At 38.7% G+C, this 17,194-nt stretch overlaps 2 protein-coding genes across 3 annotated transcripts in view; one reads left to right on the top strand and one right to left on the bottom strand.

Annotated features, from left to right (window-relative positions):
• LOC149800598 (uncharacterized) overlaps window positions 1–6,578 on the bottom strand; it is a 31,805-nt gene extending 25,227 nt beyond the window's left edge. For both annotated transcript variants that reach the window (XM_089954583.1, XM_089954584.1), the window contains exons 1-2: window positions 6,393–6,578; window positions 603–712 (exon numbers count right to left, since the gene is read on the bottom strand). In XM_089954583.1, coding sequence (XP_089810709.1) covers window positions 603–696 — 94 coding nt within the window. In that variant the 5' untranslated portion in view covers window positions 697–712; window positions 6,393–6,578. The remainder of the gene's footprint in view (window positions 1–602; window positions 713–6,392) is intronic.
• Window positions 6,579–6,630: 52 nt separating this feature from the next.
• Window positions 6,631–17,194, top strand: part of LOC149800597 (nicotinamide riboside kinase 2-like) — a 52,510-nt gene continuing 41,946 nt past the window's right edge. The window contains exon 1 of the mRNA XM_089954577.1: window positions 6,631–6,697. The gene's annotated coding sequence lies outside the window, so the exon portion shown is untranslated. The remainder of the gene's footprint in view (window positions 6,698–17,194) is intronic.

Below are 17,194 nucleotides of genomic sequence, written 5' to 3'. Positions count from 1 at the left end.
AATCATGCATGAAACATACCCTAAAGAATTATATTCTTCCTTGAGTTGTTTTTTCATTAAATCACAAACATGAATGATAGTACTTTTTATTTTAGTTAAACTGGAAATGAACAAATATTTTCTCATTCATATCAAAATAACCTTGCACCTGATAGCATAACCATACACAGTTACTGTTTAATATGATAATATACACAAGTGAAACCCAAAAGTACATTAGTCATATAATCAAAATTCAACAGGGTTGTTCTTAGACATATTTATGAGCTTGAAATACCTGGCCAGCTTCTGACCACTCCAAGTGACACTAAAGATTGTGCAATCTTCACAAGTTCTTATGGCCAGCAGCCGTAATGGGTGTTAGGAAAGTTGCCTTTGTATATTACAAGTGACACAAGTTGGTCAGACATAAACAGGAACTAACTATAGGCAATGGTCAGAGGACAACAACAACAGAATGTCTGCATGAACTGTAACCTTGGCTTTGGCACTTGGCCAATTATGTGTATTCAGTCTGATGGGTATGTTAACATATAAAAATAGTATAAACAGCAATATGACCAATTGTAAATGAATTTTACACTCATGGTAACATCACTAACCTGTACTTGTTTTTTTCAACTCCTTATGTGTCTCTAGAATATGCACGATATAGTTGTAGTATGGAATAAATATCCCTCCTGTCATAGCCGCCATATTGCTCCTGTTTCCTCTGCAATGATCGGAAGGAAGAAATAAGGATATGGTGCTTTATCAAACTGTAAAACATAAAACATAATTAGTATCTCAAAAGAAATTGTAAAACATAAAACATAATTATTATTTCAAAAGAAATTGTAAAACTTAAAACATAATTAATATTTCAAAAGAAAAAAATAAATTTATCAATGATTTATACTAGGACATTTACATCTGTGTACAGAAAGAATACTGAACCAAACCGTCTTGCAGGGAGGTTCAAATCAAACATATTAGACCTTTGTGAAAAAATCTTTATCCGTTGATAAATTGCTTAAAATATCCATCTTGAAACCTTGGAGTTGATTGGAAAGCATCTATTATGAAAAGGATATTACTCAAGCAAACAAATTGGTAATAATTAATAAGGAAGGGGAAATATCCTTTAGAAATGAAAATAAATTCATTCTATTTTTCTTTGTGGAATAGATTTGCAGCTAATGAGTTTTCAAAATAGCCAGTGGAAAAATAATTACAGGTATACAGGTGTTCTAAGGGCTGAAAGGATAAAAGCACAGAATCATTAACTGTATGAAGCACAGCCATTGCTGCCATTTATAGCTTGTCCCTTGCCTTTAAGGTCACAACATGAGACCCTTCAAAGGCATTTTTAAGGTATAAACACACAAATCATGGATTTAAATGTACTAAGGAATCTACCATTCATATAAACTCTTTTCTTCTGTTTGATTTATGTCTTTGTCATTATGTCAAACAGAATGTCATGGAAATTTCAAAAATGAGTTAGATATGTAACAAGAACAAAGAGTCCAGTGAAAAACTAAAATCTGTCAACTACATGTACTTGTCAATAGCAAATATTGCACAGTTGTGAATAAGAAAAACTAGATTCAAATTTCTCACAAGACTTATCCAAGCAGACACTAGTTGGAAAGATGGAACAAAACACAATGTAAATAACTACAGACCTATCTCTGTCCTTCCTTGTCTTTCCAAATTACTAGAAAAATATCTACATGATTCTTTTCTCAACTATTTAAATACTTATGATCTTATGCACAATAATCAGTCTGGTTTTTGACAGAATCACTCATGTGAAACTGCACTTATATTTTTGACTGATAAAGGCTGAAAGCATTAGATAATGGAGAAATGGTTGGCACCGTTATGTTGATTTTTTAAAAGCTTTTGGTCTTGAAAACCATAACTTCTGCTTGGAAAACTGAATATCTATCAATGTAATGAAAATTCCCTAAATTGCTTTACTTCTTACCTAATTGACTGTTTTGTATATTTAATTTGTATTCTTTGTTGGCTTTTCTCGATGATTATATGTTGTGAATAACTGTATTTTGTAAATGACCTTAGTCCAAAATCAAGTAAATAACATAATACATTGCTATTATGTCTCTTTGGGAACAGATTAAATATTCAGATCATTATTAATGGAAGTAAATACGTTTATTTCTATCTGAATGTAGGAAAGTAATTTTTCACTCAGAAATTCCTAAATCTGTTAATAACTTTGAACATTTTAGAGAGGAGATTGACCAACATCCTGGCTCTATTATTGTGTCTTAGCTTTATTTTATATAATGTTGTTTACTTGAAACAATTATTCATTCTTGCCTTAACATCCTGAAGCAGAATCAGTCATAGTATTGTACGGGTATTCAGTTTTTAATTTGGGTGGATTTATTTATTTATTCAAATTATTATTCACTGGAACAGACAAAGTACTCAATAATATTTTTGGACTAAAACATTAATTTAGAATTACAGTGAATTCAGACAAGGACAGTTTGTATTATATTATAGGGGTATATAAACAAAATGTTGACACAATGCCACATTCTAGGCTATTGGCACATAAGTACATTTGAGACTACAGACACATCAGATAATAGTAAACATGTTTACTTCCACTGATAATGATCTGAATATTTATTCTATACTCATTGACAAATATTAGCTATGTATTATGCTGTTTATAAAATAAACATTCCTGATCAGGCATGTCATTAACTTGATTCTGAACAAACTTTTTTTAAGGTAAAGTGCATAATACAGATATACATAACATATAAAATATTGAGAAAATCTATCAAAAAATTCACAAATTAAATACACATTAATGTGGTTTAACTCAAATGTTCCTGGTTTCGCCTACAACATCAATGGCTTGTTAGAGAGGTTTGTTTAAAACAAGAAACTATGACCTTAATGGAAGACATAAGTGGAGGAAGGTCCAGAACTTAAAGATTTTGATACTAAACCTGCTGTGGAGGAGTTTGCTCTAGTATAAAAAAGTAGTATACTGTACTGTGTTGTTTTAACATAAATTTTAAAAAAGGAAATGAAATATGGACTTTTTTGTTTCTGCTTCCAGTGTCTTGGTAAATTTATTGTTTTGAAACATAATTAGTTTATTTAAATAAATTAACATAGAAAAGAAACAGTAATCTCCTCTTTGATTCCTCCTAGCTGTTATATCACAATCACAATTACAACTGCCTATGTTATTTATATTTTTACTAAATATTTCACAATCAATGAGCAGTAACAATCTGAGGATAGTAGTAACCAAACAATAAAAAATTAATATTCTAAATTATTACATGTAAATAAACAGTACTGTTATTGGGTCTCACATTTTAAGGTCTAGGACTAAAACTCTTTTCCACAGAGTCTGATGGCAACTTTCAAAATCATACAGAGAACCCTGCAAGCTCAAAGCCCCCATGGGCAAGTTCAAATTTCTGGTCAGCTTGCCTTGGACAAGATGACTTTTGTACAGTTTTTAAAGCCCTGTAATTATCATTATAAAACACCTAGTAATGAGAACTAAAAACTACAGTTTTCTTTTTCCATCTTTTTAAACTATTTCAAATATGTGTATGTGAACAATCATGAAATTTTGTTTCGAGTTGCCATGAACAGTGTTTAAATATGTTCTTATGTACACTTTTGGTAATACATGTAACTGTTTAAAAATTTGTCATCTGATTGAAAAGGGCTAGTAACAAATTTTGTTCACTACTGTAAACTTCTCAGAAAGGTCCCATCTTGCACAAATTTACATCACAAATCTGACAAAAATGTGCACTTTTTTACATTTTCACAGAAAAAAATAATCTGTAACCATGTCCAATACATACATAGTTGTGAAAAAATGAATTCAGATTAGCTATAATTAGCAACCTTAATTAGTCATGATTCGTTCATTAGGGAATCTAGTAAACTAGTTCATTTTTAGCTCTTTTCTTTACCTTTTGTTTTAGCACAGTATCCAGGTAACTCATTTTAATTTAACACAGATGACTGAATACTTTTTGTAATATTAAATAAAATATACAATTCACAATTTGTAAACAATATTAACAGGACAAAAGCAGTTTGTGCTTTGTAATATTTCTCAAATAAATCTTTTTCCCCTGAAGTGGGCCCTCATTAATAAATATTATCAACCAACGGAAAACATGATAATGAAGTGGAAAAGGCTGCAACTGCCTCTTGGCTGCAAGTGATAACAAAACAAAATATTACCTAAAATTATGTGCAAAATCTTGTTTTGGGTCATTTACAACATAATTACAAGCTTGTAAATATAAATTAAATTTTGGTTCATTTATGTTCATTTTTGGTTCACTGGAATTTGTATCAAGTGAATCTTTGTTCATTTTCATTCATTTCCTTTCATTTTTGGTTATACCAGGTAGGCATGTGTTGCTTCAGCCATACCTTTCAAAGCCACCCACTATGACCAAAATGACATTGGTGAAAATATCAAAGGTACAAAAAAAGAGCAAAAAAACTTACATGCACTGAGTGACCTAAAAGCTTATAGAGTCAAGTCTGCATGAACTAAATGTCTACACAAATGTGTTCAAACTGCCTCCCTCACACTAAAGCACCTAGCTTGCATTGCCAGTAATGTTAATGCAGTCTTGCAGTAAATCGTTAATTTCAAACAACCTCTTATACTGTAGTAGAGTAGGGCCCCACAATAAACCTACATGAATTACAATGTAAGATGTTATTGGAAGACAAGAATTGTTAATGTCAGTTAATGTTCTGTTACCTTTGTTTTAATGAAACAAATATGGCTGGTCACATTGGGCCAAATGTTCTCAGACACATTTGTTCATAAAGGAAATATGCCAAAAATTAACCATATTTGCTTATCAATGCGCTTATACCAATTAATATTGGTGCACAACAGAGTAAAAACAAAAATCAACTTGATTGTGCTTCAAAATACTTTAATAAAGAGACAGGTACTACAGTAGGTATGGTATGGTTAAAGCGATTAGATTTCAAACTCTGCAAAAGTATAAAAATGGGCTGTGAAATATATGAAACATTTCTGAAAATTAGGCCTTTAGTTCTGGGGTCGACTGACCAGGGAACATGAGTCTGGGCATAACTTATTAAGCAGTAAGACTTTGACCCATCCATATCATATATGTATGGATCATTCCAACCCAGGCCTATTTTGATGCAGTGTCATCAACTCTAAGTACTAAAGAGAATGCATCTCCCAATGACATCATAACCACAGCATTTGTTTCCACCAATGATTCATATCAACCAAAAATCCATAAAGTATTAGTCCTTATTTAAAACAAAGATAATTTTTTTTATATTTTACTGATTCTTTTTTTTCCAATCAATCCACGAAGAAAAAAAATCCCATTTCACTGATTCTTTTTTTTCCATCAGTCAGTTCTTAGAAAAATCCTTACAAACTATTCTGTTTGGGCAAATCAACTTTAAACCATATTAAGCAACCAATCGGCATAGCAACATGCCATAGCAACATGGCTCACAGACACAAACTGCATCAGAAACACTGCTGAGAGTTCTGTATGGAGTTATACAGTTTCTTATAGAGTTGTCATTTACTGATGTTCGGAGTTAGTTATCTGTTATTATAATTTGCTCATACAACAACCTATACTTTTATCATATATTTAATAATTAAATCCTCTACATTATTGTCTTATTTATTTCTAAGTATTTTTCCTATCTAATGACAAGTAATTTTACTTTAAGAATGAATTTTCAATCATCCTTTAAGGGAATCTTCAATTAAACTTACTTTGAGGTATTTAATTTTCTAAATTTGTAGATAATGGTATGAATAATAATAAACTGAAATTAAAATCTTTTCCCGTAACTTTATCTCTTTTGTTCCAGATAAATGCACTTATAGAGAAATGAGTTACGAATGATGCAAAATAGTTTTCATGTTCCAAAAACAGTACACTCATGGTTTGATTTTCTACATATCGACAGTACCAATTAATTTTTTAAACAAAGGTCATAAGCTAAATCTAATATTTAAGGCTTACAAGTACGAAAATTATATCATCATCATGATTTTTTTCAATCTGCTTATCGTTGATTTTGAGAGAAAAATAAGTAATTTAAAACATCCGTTCAAAAATTGAAATTATGTTTTCAGTGTATATATCATTGCACACACCAAATTTATGATTTTTAATTGTTTTTACAATAATAAAAAGCAAAATAAACTTTAAATGATTTTTAAACAAATTATTTAATTTTAGCAATTTCTAGTTAAATTCTTGTAATGACATCACTCTTGACGATATTGATAAACATTGATAGTGATATAAAAGTGTTGTATAGAAGTGTTGAGGTTTCCGTCCATCATTAGCAAGTCTTACCAAAACGTTGACTGACAGTAAATCCTCTCTTCAGCCAGAAAGATTCACCTTTATGTGTAGTGTTCCAAGACGCAACATTTGAAGGCAATACGTTCGAACAAGCATTAAAACGACTTTAGTTCGACGTGTACAATCGCCAATGACTAATTTTGGAGATGTGTATCATATTTGTATAACATTCGATGAAAGTAAGTACATTCCGAATGCGGAATCGGGTCACAGTCTATTTTTAGAACTTTTTTTACTCGCTCATTTTGGTGGTGATAGAAGAGTTTTATTTATGCATGTTTGGTAGGGATTTAAAGGTAATTGTTTATTCTTGAGAATATGAGCTCAGGGTGTGGTTGTCCGAATGTATTTCGGCGACAGTGCACAGTGAGTAATAAGGCCATGCTGCTCTGTTGACAGTCCAGCATCTAAAAAAAAAGCAGGTCAACCTTTGAAAAGAACTTTACCGTGAAGTCATCTTTTAATGTATTTAAATTAACATATGATTTGTATTGATTGTCACACAGTAGAAAGGCCAGTAGTGAGAAACAAATGTAGAGAACATATAGTAAAATGAATTGTGTTCTATGGTCATGCTATAACTAAATATAAATATTGCATCACGCTCGGAGCGAGCTAAATCGCAAGGTTGAAGCTTTGATGCACACCAAGTAACTACGACCAGAGACATATAGAACAAATAATATAGTATGTATGCCTTAGCTAAGACTATCGGATCAACGATTTTATTTCCGTTAAGGTTTATCTTCCAACTTTGGTCATTACACCAAGTATGTGGCCATCCATCTGATTAAGTCGTGCCGCTGCGTAGGACATGGAGAATCAGACACAGGGGCACTTGTCGTTGCTTAAAATTGACCTGTCATACATGTACTATATAATTACTAGTTATTATATAGTACATGTATGACAGGTCAATTTTAAGCAACGATACGACCCCCGTGGAATCAGATGGATAAGACCATATGACTTCAAATGAGCAAAACAGAAATAACAGTTTGATGTATTCAGTGTTACAAGATACATGTGTTTAATCGGTGATTTTAACGCAAGAACAAATAATTTACGAGAGTAAATCTTATTTAGTGATAAAGATCTTCAGTACAGTAACTGAAGATTTATTTCATTGTCTTAATAATACCAAACCGATCACTACTGCTGGCACATCATTGCACGAAAATAACCAGGATGGTAACATGAACAATTATGGGTATAAACTGATTGACTTTTGTAAATCAGATGATATGTATATAACAACTAGGAGATTAGACCAACACAAATACATTGGAAAACACAAGTTCAGTTGACCACCTAACTGATACGTTCTAATAAGTTAGTTTAGTGTCCAATTTTGTCATTTTTATTTTTATTTCTGTCTTTTATTGTCAACTATTCCTTCTTGTCCGGCTTTTAGTCTAAGCTCTACCTTCTGAGAATATCTACACTCCAAATATATATATATATATATATATATATATATATATATATATATATATATATATATATATATATATATATATATATATATATATACTAATGTTGCTGTTATGGGGGTTGAACGCCATTTTGCAGCACATGACAGGTTATACATGGGGGCAGTAAACTGGCGGAGGCTGAACCCGGGAAGGCCCACCGACCCACAAGAAGCTACTGGCTAGCTTTCTCACATAAGTAGTTAAGTGGGCCACTATACGTACAATGGAAATTAGCATTACGGAGACCCCTGGGCGAATATACGAACAATGGAAATTTAACATGGCGAAAAATCGTGGGTTAATATACGTACAAGGGGAATTAACATGGGAAAAAATTGTGGGCCGATATACGTACAAGGGGAATTTAACATGGGGAATAGAGTTTGGGGGTTGTTTAGGGACAAAGGGGAATTGAATATGGGATTTTTTTTTTTTTTAAATTTTTTTTAAAATGGGGTAGGCAATGGAAAGGCTATCTCTTTTCGAGAAATATGGCTGGCCCTGAAAAGGGCCTTTGGGTTTATGTTAATGTATTCATTAACATAAATGGTACCGCATTGGTCTTCTTCTTGTCCTTAGGCTACGTCTCACTGTTGGTCCGTAAATCAGCACTCTTTTCAGGCATCCTTGTCTTTCAACGTAGATCCTACGTATCCACATGCTGGTGTTTGTCCTGTGGACAACGGTCCACTTGGATCGGACATACATGAGCATGTCCGTCTGGAACATCATGGAAGACACAAGCGTAGAAGATTGCACATCGGTCCACATCTTGAAGCGACGAGAACAAGTGAATCAATGCAGTGAACTGCGCTTATTTATAGGTACAGGAAGGATTGAAACGGATTGAATTCATTCACCAATCCGAACACGCGTTACAAAATTCAGTCAGCTCGCATCCAATCCGAAGAGAGCAGTCTGTGACGTCACGTGGTCTATATAGATTCGTTAGCGCTTGTGTGCAGTCAATCTATGCGACAGTGATTCAACATGACGGAAACTCAGAAAACGATCCATTGGGGTGCACCAGCAGGGGAGACTGCCCAAGGGAACCCGGACTTACTTTCAGAAGAGGTACATTGGGATTTTGTGGATTTTCTTACCTCGCAAGAATTTGTTCCGGAACCTTCGTCATTACCGCAAGTGGAGAATTTTAGACAGAGACAGAAAGAAGAATTGGAGAAATTTATGCAACGACAAAAGGAAGCGGAACAAGCTTTTCTCCTACAGCAACAGCAACAGCAACAAGAAGAGGTAAGAAAAAAACAACAGCAACAACAGCAAGAAGAAGTAGCAGCAAAGAAACAAGAGGGTGAAAATCAAACGGCTACGGTATTGTTGGACATTTTAGCGGAGTTAAGAAGTCTGAAACAAATGTATCAGACTTCTTTATCACGACCGAAGAGAATACGACCTTCCCGAGCTAAACACGCCAACCCTGTGACTAAGCCTGTCGTACCACCCTTAGTGATTTCAACCCAATCATCAGAAGTAGGCCTTGGCCGTGGCAAAGGCTTAAGGCAGTTAAAGTTGATTGGTTAAACTCACCCCTACACCAAAATAAAAAAGCCCTTTTCAGGGCCACCCACATTTCTCGAAAAGAAATACAATTTCAATTTGTCAATAACTCAAAAATAAACCCCCACCCATTTTACCCTTATAGTACGTGTCTGTGTATGAGTGCGTGAGTGTAGCTTCTTATTTTAAAATCAAAACTCAAAGACACTTACCTTATATCATTCATGTATTCTTTTATCCATTTTTTTACAATCCAATTCACAATTCACCACAGAACACTTTAATTAAAAGTTCATTGACTTCTTCTTTCTCCTTGTTTAGTCTCTCTGTTTTTTTAATTTCTTCACCGTTTTTTCCTCATTTTCTTCCCTTCTTCTTTTCTTCTCCTGTTTCTTTGCTTCTTTTAAATAGAATTGTCTTCTTTCTTCCTCTTCTTCCTCTGAAGAATCCGTCTCTTCTTCCGAAGAATCCCTCTCTTCTTCTGAAGAATCCTTCTTTTCTTCTGACTCCTCTTGTTTCTTTTTTGGGCAATCTGGAGACCAATGTCCTTTTTCTTTACAATAATAACAGGTATCTTGACTTTTGTCTCTTTTAGTCCCTGTTTTTGTTCTTTTTTGACGGTCTGGACACTCTGAAGACCAATGCCCTTTCTTCTGACAGATATAGCAAGTATCTTGACTTTTATCTCGAAAGGAAGGAGAGTAGTCCGTCGGCTGGTCTGAAGAGAATTTTCTAATGACCCCTCGCAAAGCTCTGACGAAACGTTCCATCTGGGTAGTCTCTTCCATTGTTGTGCTCGGCTTGAGAGTGAAATGAATAGTGAAAGGACAAGACACACACCCTTTTTATATACGCTGGTTTGCCAAGACTATAAATTAGTCTATGGTGTTTAAACTTGAGTCATTTGACGTTTTGCACTCAAGATGAAACGATCCCATTCATTCGAGAAGAAAGAAGAAGAAGAAAGTAAGAGGCAGAAACGTGATCTATCGCCTCGTACCAGGGCTGAAATCTTGGCACAAATTCATGCCAGTGATTTTGAAGAGGACATGAGTGAACCAGAATTTGAAACCTCTAAACCAAGTTCGTCACCCTTAGTCAACCCTGAAAAATACTATTCCATTCGAGAGACGGAAAAGCGCTCCTCTAGAAAATTTAGAACCACGGCTTGCACCTACACGGTGAAGTTTAAAGATTTCAAGGCCGACGTACCCTTGGAGAAAGCAGAAGGGTTCATCACCGAGATGTGGGATTCTTTGCTCACCGCACTCAAGCGACAATGTCAACCCAAAGACGACGATCGCTTGACACTATCCATAGATCACGACGGTTTGAAATCCCTTGTTTGGATCGAGTTTAGCAGACCTGCAGAACTAACCCCTTCCAAAATCATGGACAAGATTCAACAGGTGCAACAATCTAATGACCAGTTTGACATCACCGATGGTAAAGCCACACTGAAAATAGCCCACGTCTCTCTTCCTCAAGGGACAGGACGCAAAAAGATGTTATTGGTGAACGAGCTTCGCAGCATTAAGCGTAGTCTTGTCCAAATTCACAATCCTCATGACCAGATGTGTTTAGCCCGTGCCATCGTGGTGGGACGAACCTATGCCAACAAGAACGACACGACAGAATGGAAAAGAACCTGGAACACTATTCAAAGATCCGATCGAGCAAAACAACGAAACGAAGCAGAACTCCTGTTGCAACAAGCTGGCCTGTCCAAAGACACACCCTGTGGCATTCCTGAGATGCAAAAATTGCAAGATGCCCTAGCTCCACGCTACACCTTGAAAGTGCACCCTCAAGAAATGCGCGGGTCTCTAATGTTTCGAGGCCAAGACTTTAAGGACGGAAAATACATTCATGTTTATCATCACGATGACCATTTCGATACCATTACCAGTATCACCGGATTCCTGGGATACAGATATTACTGTGAGAAATGTGACTATGGTTATAATAATCGAGAGCAACACAAGCATTGTGGATGGAAATGCCCAGGATGTTTGGCCTCTCCACCCTGTCTGAGCGAAGAACCAGTGCCTTGTTCGACTTGTCTGCGCACGTTTGTCAGCCCTCCCTGATACCAACAACATTTGAAAACACAAGGTTCACAGAAGAAATGTGCTTGTCAGCTCCTGAGATTGTGCCCTACGTGTAGACAAGGCATACGTACCAACAATGCCAAGGCACACGTATGTCGAGGAAAGAAAAAATGTCACATTTGTCACCACATCGTGGACTTGGAACACGAATGTTACGTGCAAAAATACCAACCCCCACCAGAGAAAGAGGACGGTCACAAGAAGAAAGGCAATTTCATCTTTTTCGATTTCGAATGCATGCAAGAGACCGGCATTCACATTCCTAATTTCTGCGTGGCTCATCGAGCGTGCGAGAAGTGCATTCAAGAACCTATCTTCAGTCATTGCCCTCACTGCAGCAAGATTCCTGGAGGACGTGAAAAAATCTTTCGGGGACCGAACACGTTAGCCGATTTTGCCCGATGGGTCTTAGACCCCATCGACAAGACGTGGAGCCAAGAGGACATCGAACGTTACGGAGATTGTCATCGTCATGCCACGGTGATGGCTCACAATTTCTCCGGATACGATGGACAGTTTCTTTTGAGGTACTATACGGAACATGGCACTGAACGTCCTAAAGTGATTTTGAACGGAGCCAAAATCATTTTCATGCAAGTGGGACAAGTGCAGTTTAAAGATTCGATGAGTTACTTGGCCATGCCTTTGAGTCGAATGCCTAAAACGTTTGGAATGACAGAAATGGCTAAAGGGTACTTTCCACACTTTTTCAATACGGAAGCCAATCAACATGCCGTTCTACCCCATTTGCCTGAGGCTCACTATTACGATCCCGACAACATGCGTACCGAACAACGAGAAGCTTTCTACGTTTGGTACCAGGCTCATGCCTCTGACCCCTTCGACTTTCAGGAAGAAATGTTAAAGTATTGTCGTTCCGACGTGGACATTTTACGGTGTTGCTGTGGAAAATTTCGAGAACTGTTCATGGAACACGGAGGGGTCGATCCTTTGAAAGAAGCTTCCACCATTGCCAAAGCGTGTTCCTTAGTGTACCGCCAACGATTCATGCCTGAAAACACCGTGGCTGTCATCAGTCCTCAAACGACCCACTATGTCAAGCGTCAATACTCGGTCAAAGCCCTACGTTGGTTACATTACTTGTGCGACAAGGAAGACAAATGGATTCAGCATGCCCGCAACGGAGGAGGCGAAAAGACCATCGGAACGTATTCGGTCGATGGCTGGGACTTAGAAAACCCCAAGATCGTGTACGAGTTTAACGGTTGCTTATTTCACGGATGTCCCGTCTGCTACCCTGACCGTGACACTAAAAATCAGTTTTTGCAACGAACCATGGAAGACTTGTACCAGGACACTTGTCAGCGACGCCTAAAGTTAGAACAGCAAGGATACCAAGTGGTGGAAATGTGGGAACACGAGTACGATCACCGTTTGAAAACCGATCCCGAGTTTAAACGCCTCGTGGAGAGTTACCAGTTCATGGACCCGCTGAACCCGAGGGATAGTTTGTACGGAGGAAGGACCAATGCCACCTGTTTGCTGTACCAAGCCGACGAAGAGAAAGGAGAAGAAATCAAATACTTGGACGTGTGTTCGCTGTATCCCTACGTGTGCAAATATTGTCGCTTTCCTGTAGGGCACCCGCAATTGTTGACGGAACACATCGACCTGAAAAACATTCGACAATACGAAGGCTTGATCAAGTGTAAAGTTTTGCCTCCCACGAACCTATACCATCCCTTCTTACCTCACCATTGTCAAGGCAAACTGATGTTTCCCTTGTGCCGTACTTGTGCGGAAACGTGCAACCAGGACCAACCTTGCCATCACAGCCAGGAAGAACGTGCCTTGACGGGAACCTGGGTCAGCGTGGAATTGTTCAAAGCTCTGGACATGGGATACCAACTGTTAGAAGTGTACGAAATTTGCCACTTTCCCAAGACACAACAGTACCACAAGGGTGACCCTACTCAGAAAGGCATTTTCGCCGACTACGTGGATGCCTTTTTGAAACTGAAACAAGAAGCCAGCGGCTATCCTTCCTGGTGTCACACTCCCGAAGACCAAATACAATTCAAAGAGAAATACTATGCACAAGAAGGCATCTCTTTAGACCACATCGAAAAAAACGAAGGCAGGCGATCGTTTGCCAAAGTGATGTTAAATTGCTTGTGGGGTAAAATGGCACAACGACCGTGTTTACCCAAGACGGAATATTTGACAGAACCTTCCCGCTACTTCCAGATGATTCACGACAAAACCAAATACATGAAACACGTGGACGTCGTTCGAGAGGATTTGATCTTGGTCAATTACGAAGAAGATCTGGACTTTGTACAAGACGACCCTTTTGGAAATGTCATCATTGCGGCTTACGTGACAGCTCATGCTCGCTTAAAATTGTACGAAGCTTTAGAACTGTTAGAAGAACGCGTCCTGTACTTTGACACGGACAGTTGCATTTACATCCATCACCCGATTCAACAGCACCCTGACATCGAAGGAGACCGTTTAGGAGCCTGGACAGACGAGCATCCCGACGACAAGATTCTAAGTTTCGTCAGTGGTGGTCCCAAAAATTACGGCTACGAATACCGGGACAAACAAGGAGAAGTGCACACGACGTGCAAAGTGAAAGGACTGACTCTGAATCATCGTACCAGTCGAGTGGTCAACTTTGGGGTATTGAAAGAAGCCTTGCAATCGGGAGAGGATGGAAACTTTAAAGTGACCACCTATCAACCGAACAAGATTGTACGTTTACCCACTCACCACATCGTCAGTCGACCCTTGGAAAAAGTCTATCAAATTGTATACCAGAAGCGAGTGCGACTTCCCAATCACTTCACCTTACCGTACGGTCACGTCGGTATTGGTCTGTATATAAAAAGGAACCCTAGGCAAGATCGATAGTTCATTGTTCATTGAAGTAACTTACCATGTCGTTGACGAAGAAGAAACCAGATTGGTTAGGAGTCAAATGTTGGACATCACCGAGACCAGGGTTTTGAGGCTTGGACACAAGAGGTGGCCCAGTATGCACGAGAGTTATTCAAGGAAAAAAGTTACTTTTCAACCTGTGTTAGTGACGGTGCCAGAAGAACCCGTCACCCAGGACAGGACTGTCGTGGACAGGCCTGAAAGACCCTTTCGGGAGGACACTTGTGTGACCTTACCCTAGTATAGAACTGGTTAGAACTTTACCCAAAACATGTTGTACAGACACTTGTGTTTATTCCACGTTCATGGTTATCATGTGCCTTTTATTCTTGTACTTAAGCCTTTGGCTTTTATGTATTTTTGTCTTTCGTATTCATGTTTGAAAAAAACATTCAATAAACGTGTTCTGAAAAAGTATATAAACTCTTGTCTTGTTTGTTTTTCGTGTCACAAGTGACATTTCTCACACCATGGCTACCTCTGCTGTCTCTGCTCCCTCTTCCTCTACTGTCAAAGTCATCGACGAACACTTAGATCGTGCCAGTTGGGAGGCTTTGTATCTTCGCCATCCCTTTAACATGCTCATTGCTGGACCTAGCGGTTCAGGCAAAACCGAATTCGTCAAACGTTTGATCGAACATAAACATCATTTGATCGATCGGCCACCTCAACGGATCGTGTGGTGTTACAAAGAGTGGCAATCGGCGTACAGCCTCTTGCGAGAAAGTCAAGGCGATTCCATCGTGTTTGTGGAAGGCATTCCTAAAGAAGACGATGGCATCGTCTCTGACTCCCGTCTAACCCATTTGGTCATTTTTGACGACATGTTAGGAGAAGACGAAGAAGAAATTAAACTGTGGTTCACGCGCAAAGGGCATCACCGTAATGCCAGTGTCGTTTACATCACCCAAAATTTGTTTCAACAAAGTAAAGCCCATCGCACCATCAGTCTCAATGCGCATTACGTGGTCTTGTTTAAAAGCCCTCGAGATAAATCGCAAGTGCAAGTCTTAGCCAAACAGTTAGGAACGCCTTGGCTGACTCAGGCGTACGACGACGCCACTCAAACTCCACACGCCTATTTACTCGTCGATTTGAAACCTACGACTCCCGAGGATTTGCGATTTCGTATCCACTTGTTTCACCACTGGTGCCAAGACGGAGGGCCTGTCCTGTACACGTCTCCGTCCTCGACTTCATTTCACTCCCCATAAAAAAATCTATAAAAACCTCAGACCCTTTTTCGTCTGTCTCACTCTCAGTGCGAACATGACGTCCCTTCAGTCGCATCTTCCCGTCAAATTGATTCGTGCCTTGTATGGCATCAGTCGAGAAAAAGATCCACAAACACGAGCTCGTATCTTAGAAGCTAGTCTCAAAGAAGTCTTACGATGGTTCACGGTGACGGCACGTCAATTACTCCAAGGAATCATTCAGATTCCTCATCAAACCAAACGCTTTTTCGATCGAAACAAAGTCGCTTTGGTCCAACTGGCCGATCCCCGCATCGACACTCAAACCAAAAAACAAATCATTTTGAAACCTGGAGGGAGCGGTACTCTAGGAGGGGTCATCATTCGCTCACTCTTAAGATGGGATCCTAATGCCCCCAAAGTTATACCCAAGACAAAAGTCCAACGAAGCCCCAAGAAGAAAAAGACCAGGTCCCCAAGGAGAACTTCTCCAGTGGCAGGACCTTCCTCTGACCAGACACCACCACCACCCCGGAAAAAGAAAAGAAGCCCCCAGAAAAAGAAAAGTCCACAGAAAACTAGTCGCAAGAGAGGCACTTCGGCCAGGACGCAACCTTACACTCGCAAACCACGACCTGCCACGGCGGTGACTGCGTCTCCGGCAGCTTCACGTTTGTCCACTTCTCCGTTAATGACACCCAGAACTGAAGAGTACTTGGAGACGTTGATCACACCAAGAACTTCTCCGTTGATGACCCCCAAAAGAACTTCCCTAGTGGCAGGACCTTCCAATTTAGTGGCAGTGGCTGCTGCTCACAAAGTACCTTCTCCCAAAATCAAAGTTCAAGAAAGATCGGGCATGTTACAAAGTTTACTGGATTTGTCCAAGCAAGAACTGGCTCGATTTAGTCCGTTACGTACCCCTGCACGACGTGTCATGCCTGTCCTCAAACTAATACGACGTAAAGACAATCAGTGGCGACGCGTTCCAGTATAAAAAAGGCCTGTGACCAAGTCGGGTATCAGTGTTTTTTGGTGCTCCTGAAGACTCAAAGATGTCACCCTCCAGAAAACCCCAAGGAAAGAAAAGGAAAGGACTGCCACCACGTTTAGCCAAACATGGGGACATGTTATCTGTCCTGTCCAAAGCTTCTCCACCCCTACGAAAAACACTCATTCAAACAGCCTCCAAAGAGGTCATCGATACCGTGTGCGAATGTTGTTTGAACGTTTTGAAAGGCACGATCCCTTTGTCCAAACACCAGAAACAATGCTTAGGCAAACATCGTCACGTTCTTCGCCAAATGGTTCAAAAGAAAATTCCCATTCGTCAAAAAAAGATGTTAGTGCAACGTGGAGGTATTTTACCTCTCTTGTTAGGCCCCATACTGAAAGGAGTCTTGGGAACCATGTTGGGAGGACTGGTGGGAGCAAGATAAAAAGGCCTCGGAAGTTCCAAGATCTCAGAATCGACCGCTGACAACCCCATGGAAGGACGAAAACTAGCTTTAGTGCCTTACAAACGATGGATGGAATACCATCGGTGGCAAGAACAACACACCCCGCATTTACCTCCCAATCCCCATTTGAGC

The sequence above is a fragment of the Sinohyriopsis cumingii genome, chromosome 4 (genome assembly GCF_028554795.1).
Source record: "Sinohyriopsis cumingii isolate HCF-2022 chromosome 4, ASM2855479v2, whole genome shotgun sequence".
Classification (NCBI taxonomy): Eukaryota; Metazoa; Mollusca; class Bivalvia; order Unionida; family Unionidae; genus Sinohyriopsis; species Sinohyriopsis cumingii.
Note: the sequence above shows the minus strand (reverse complement) of the source record. Positions and strands in the feature narration are given on the sequence as shown.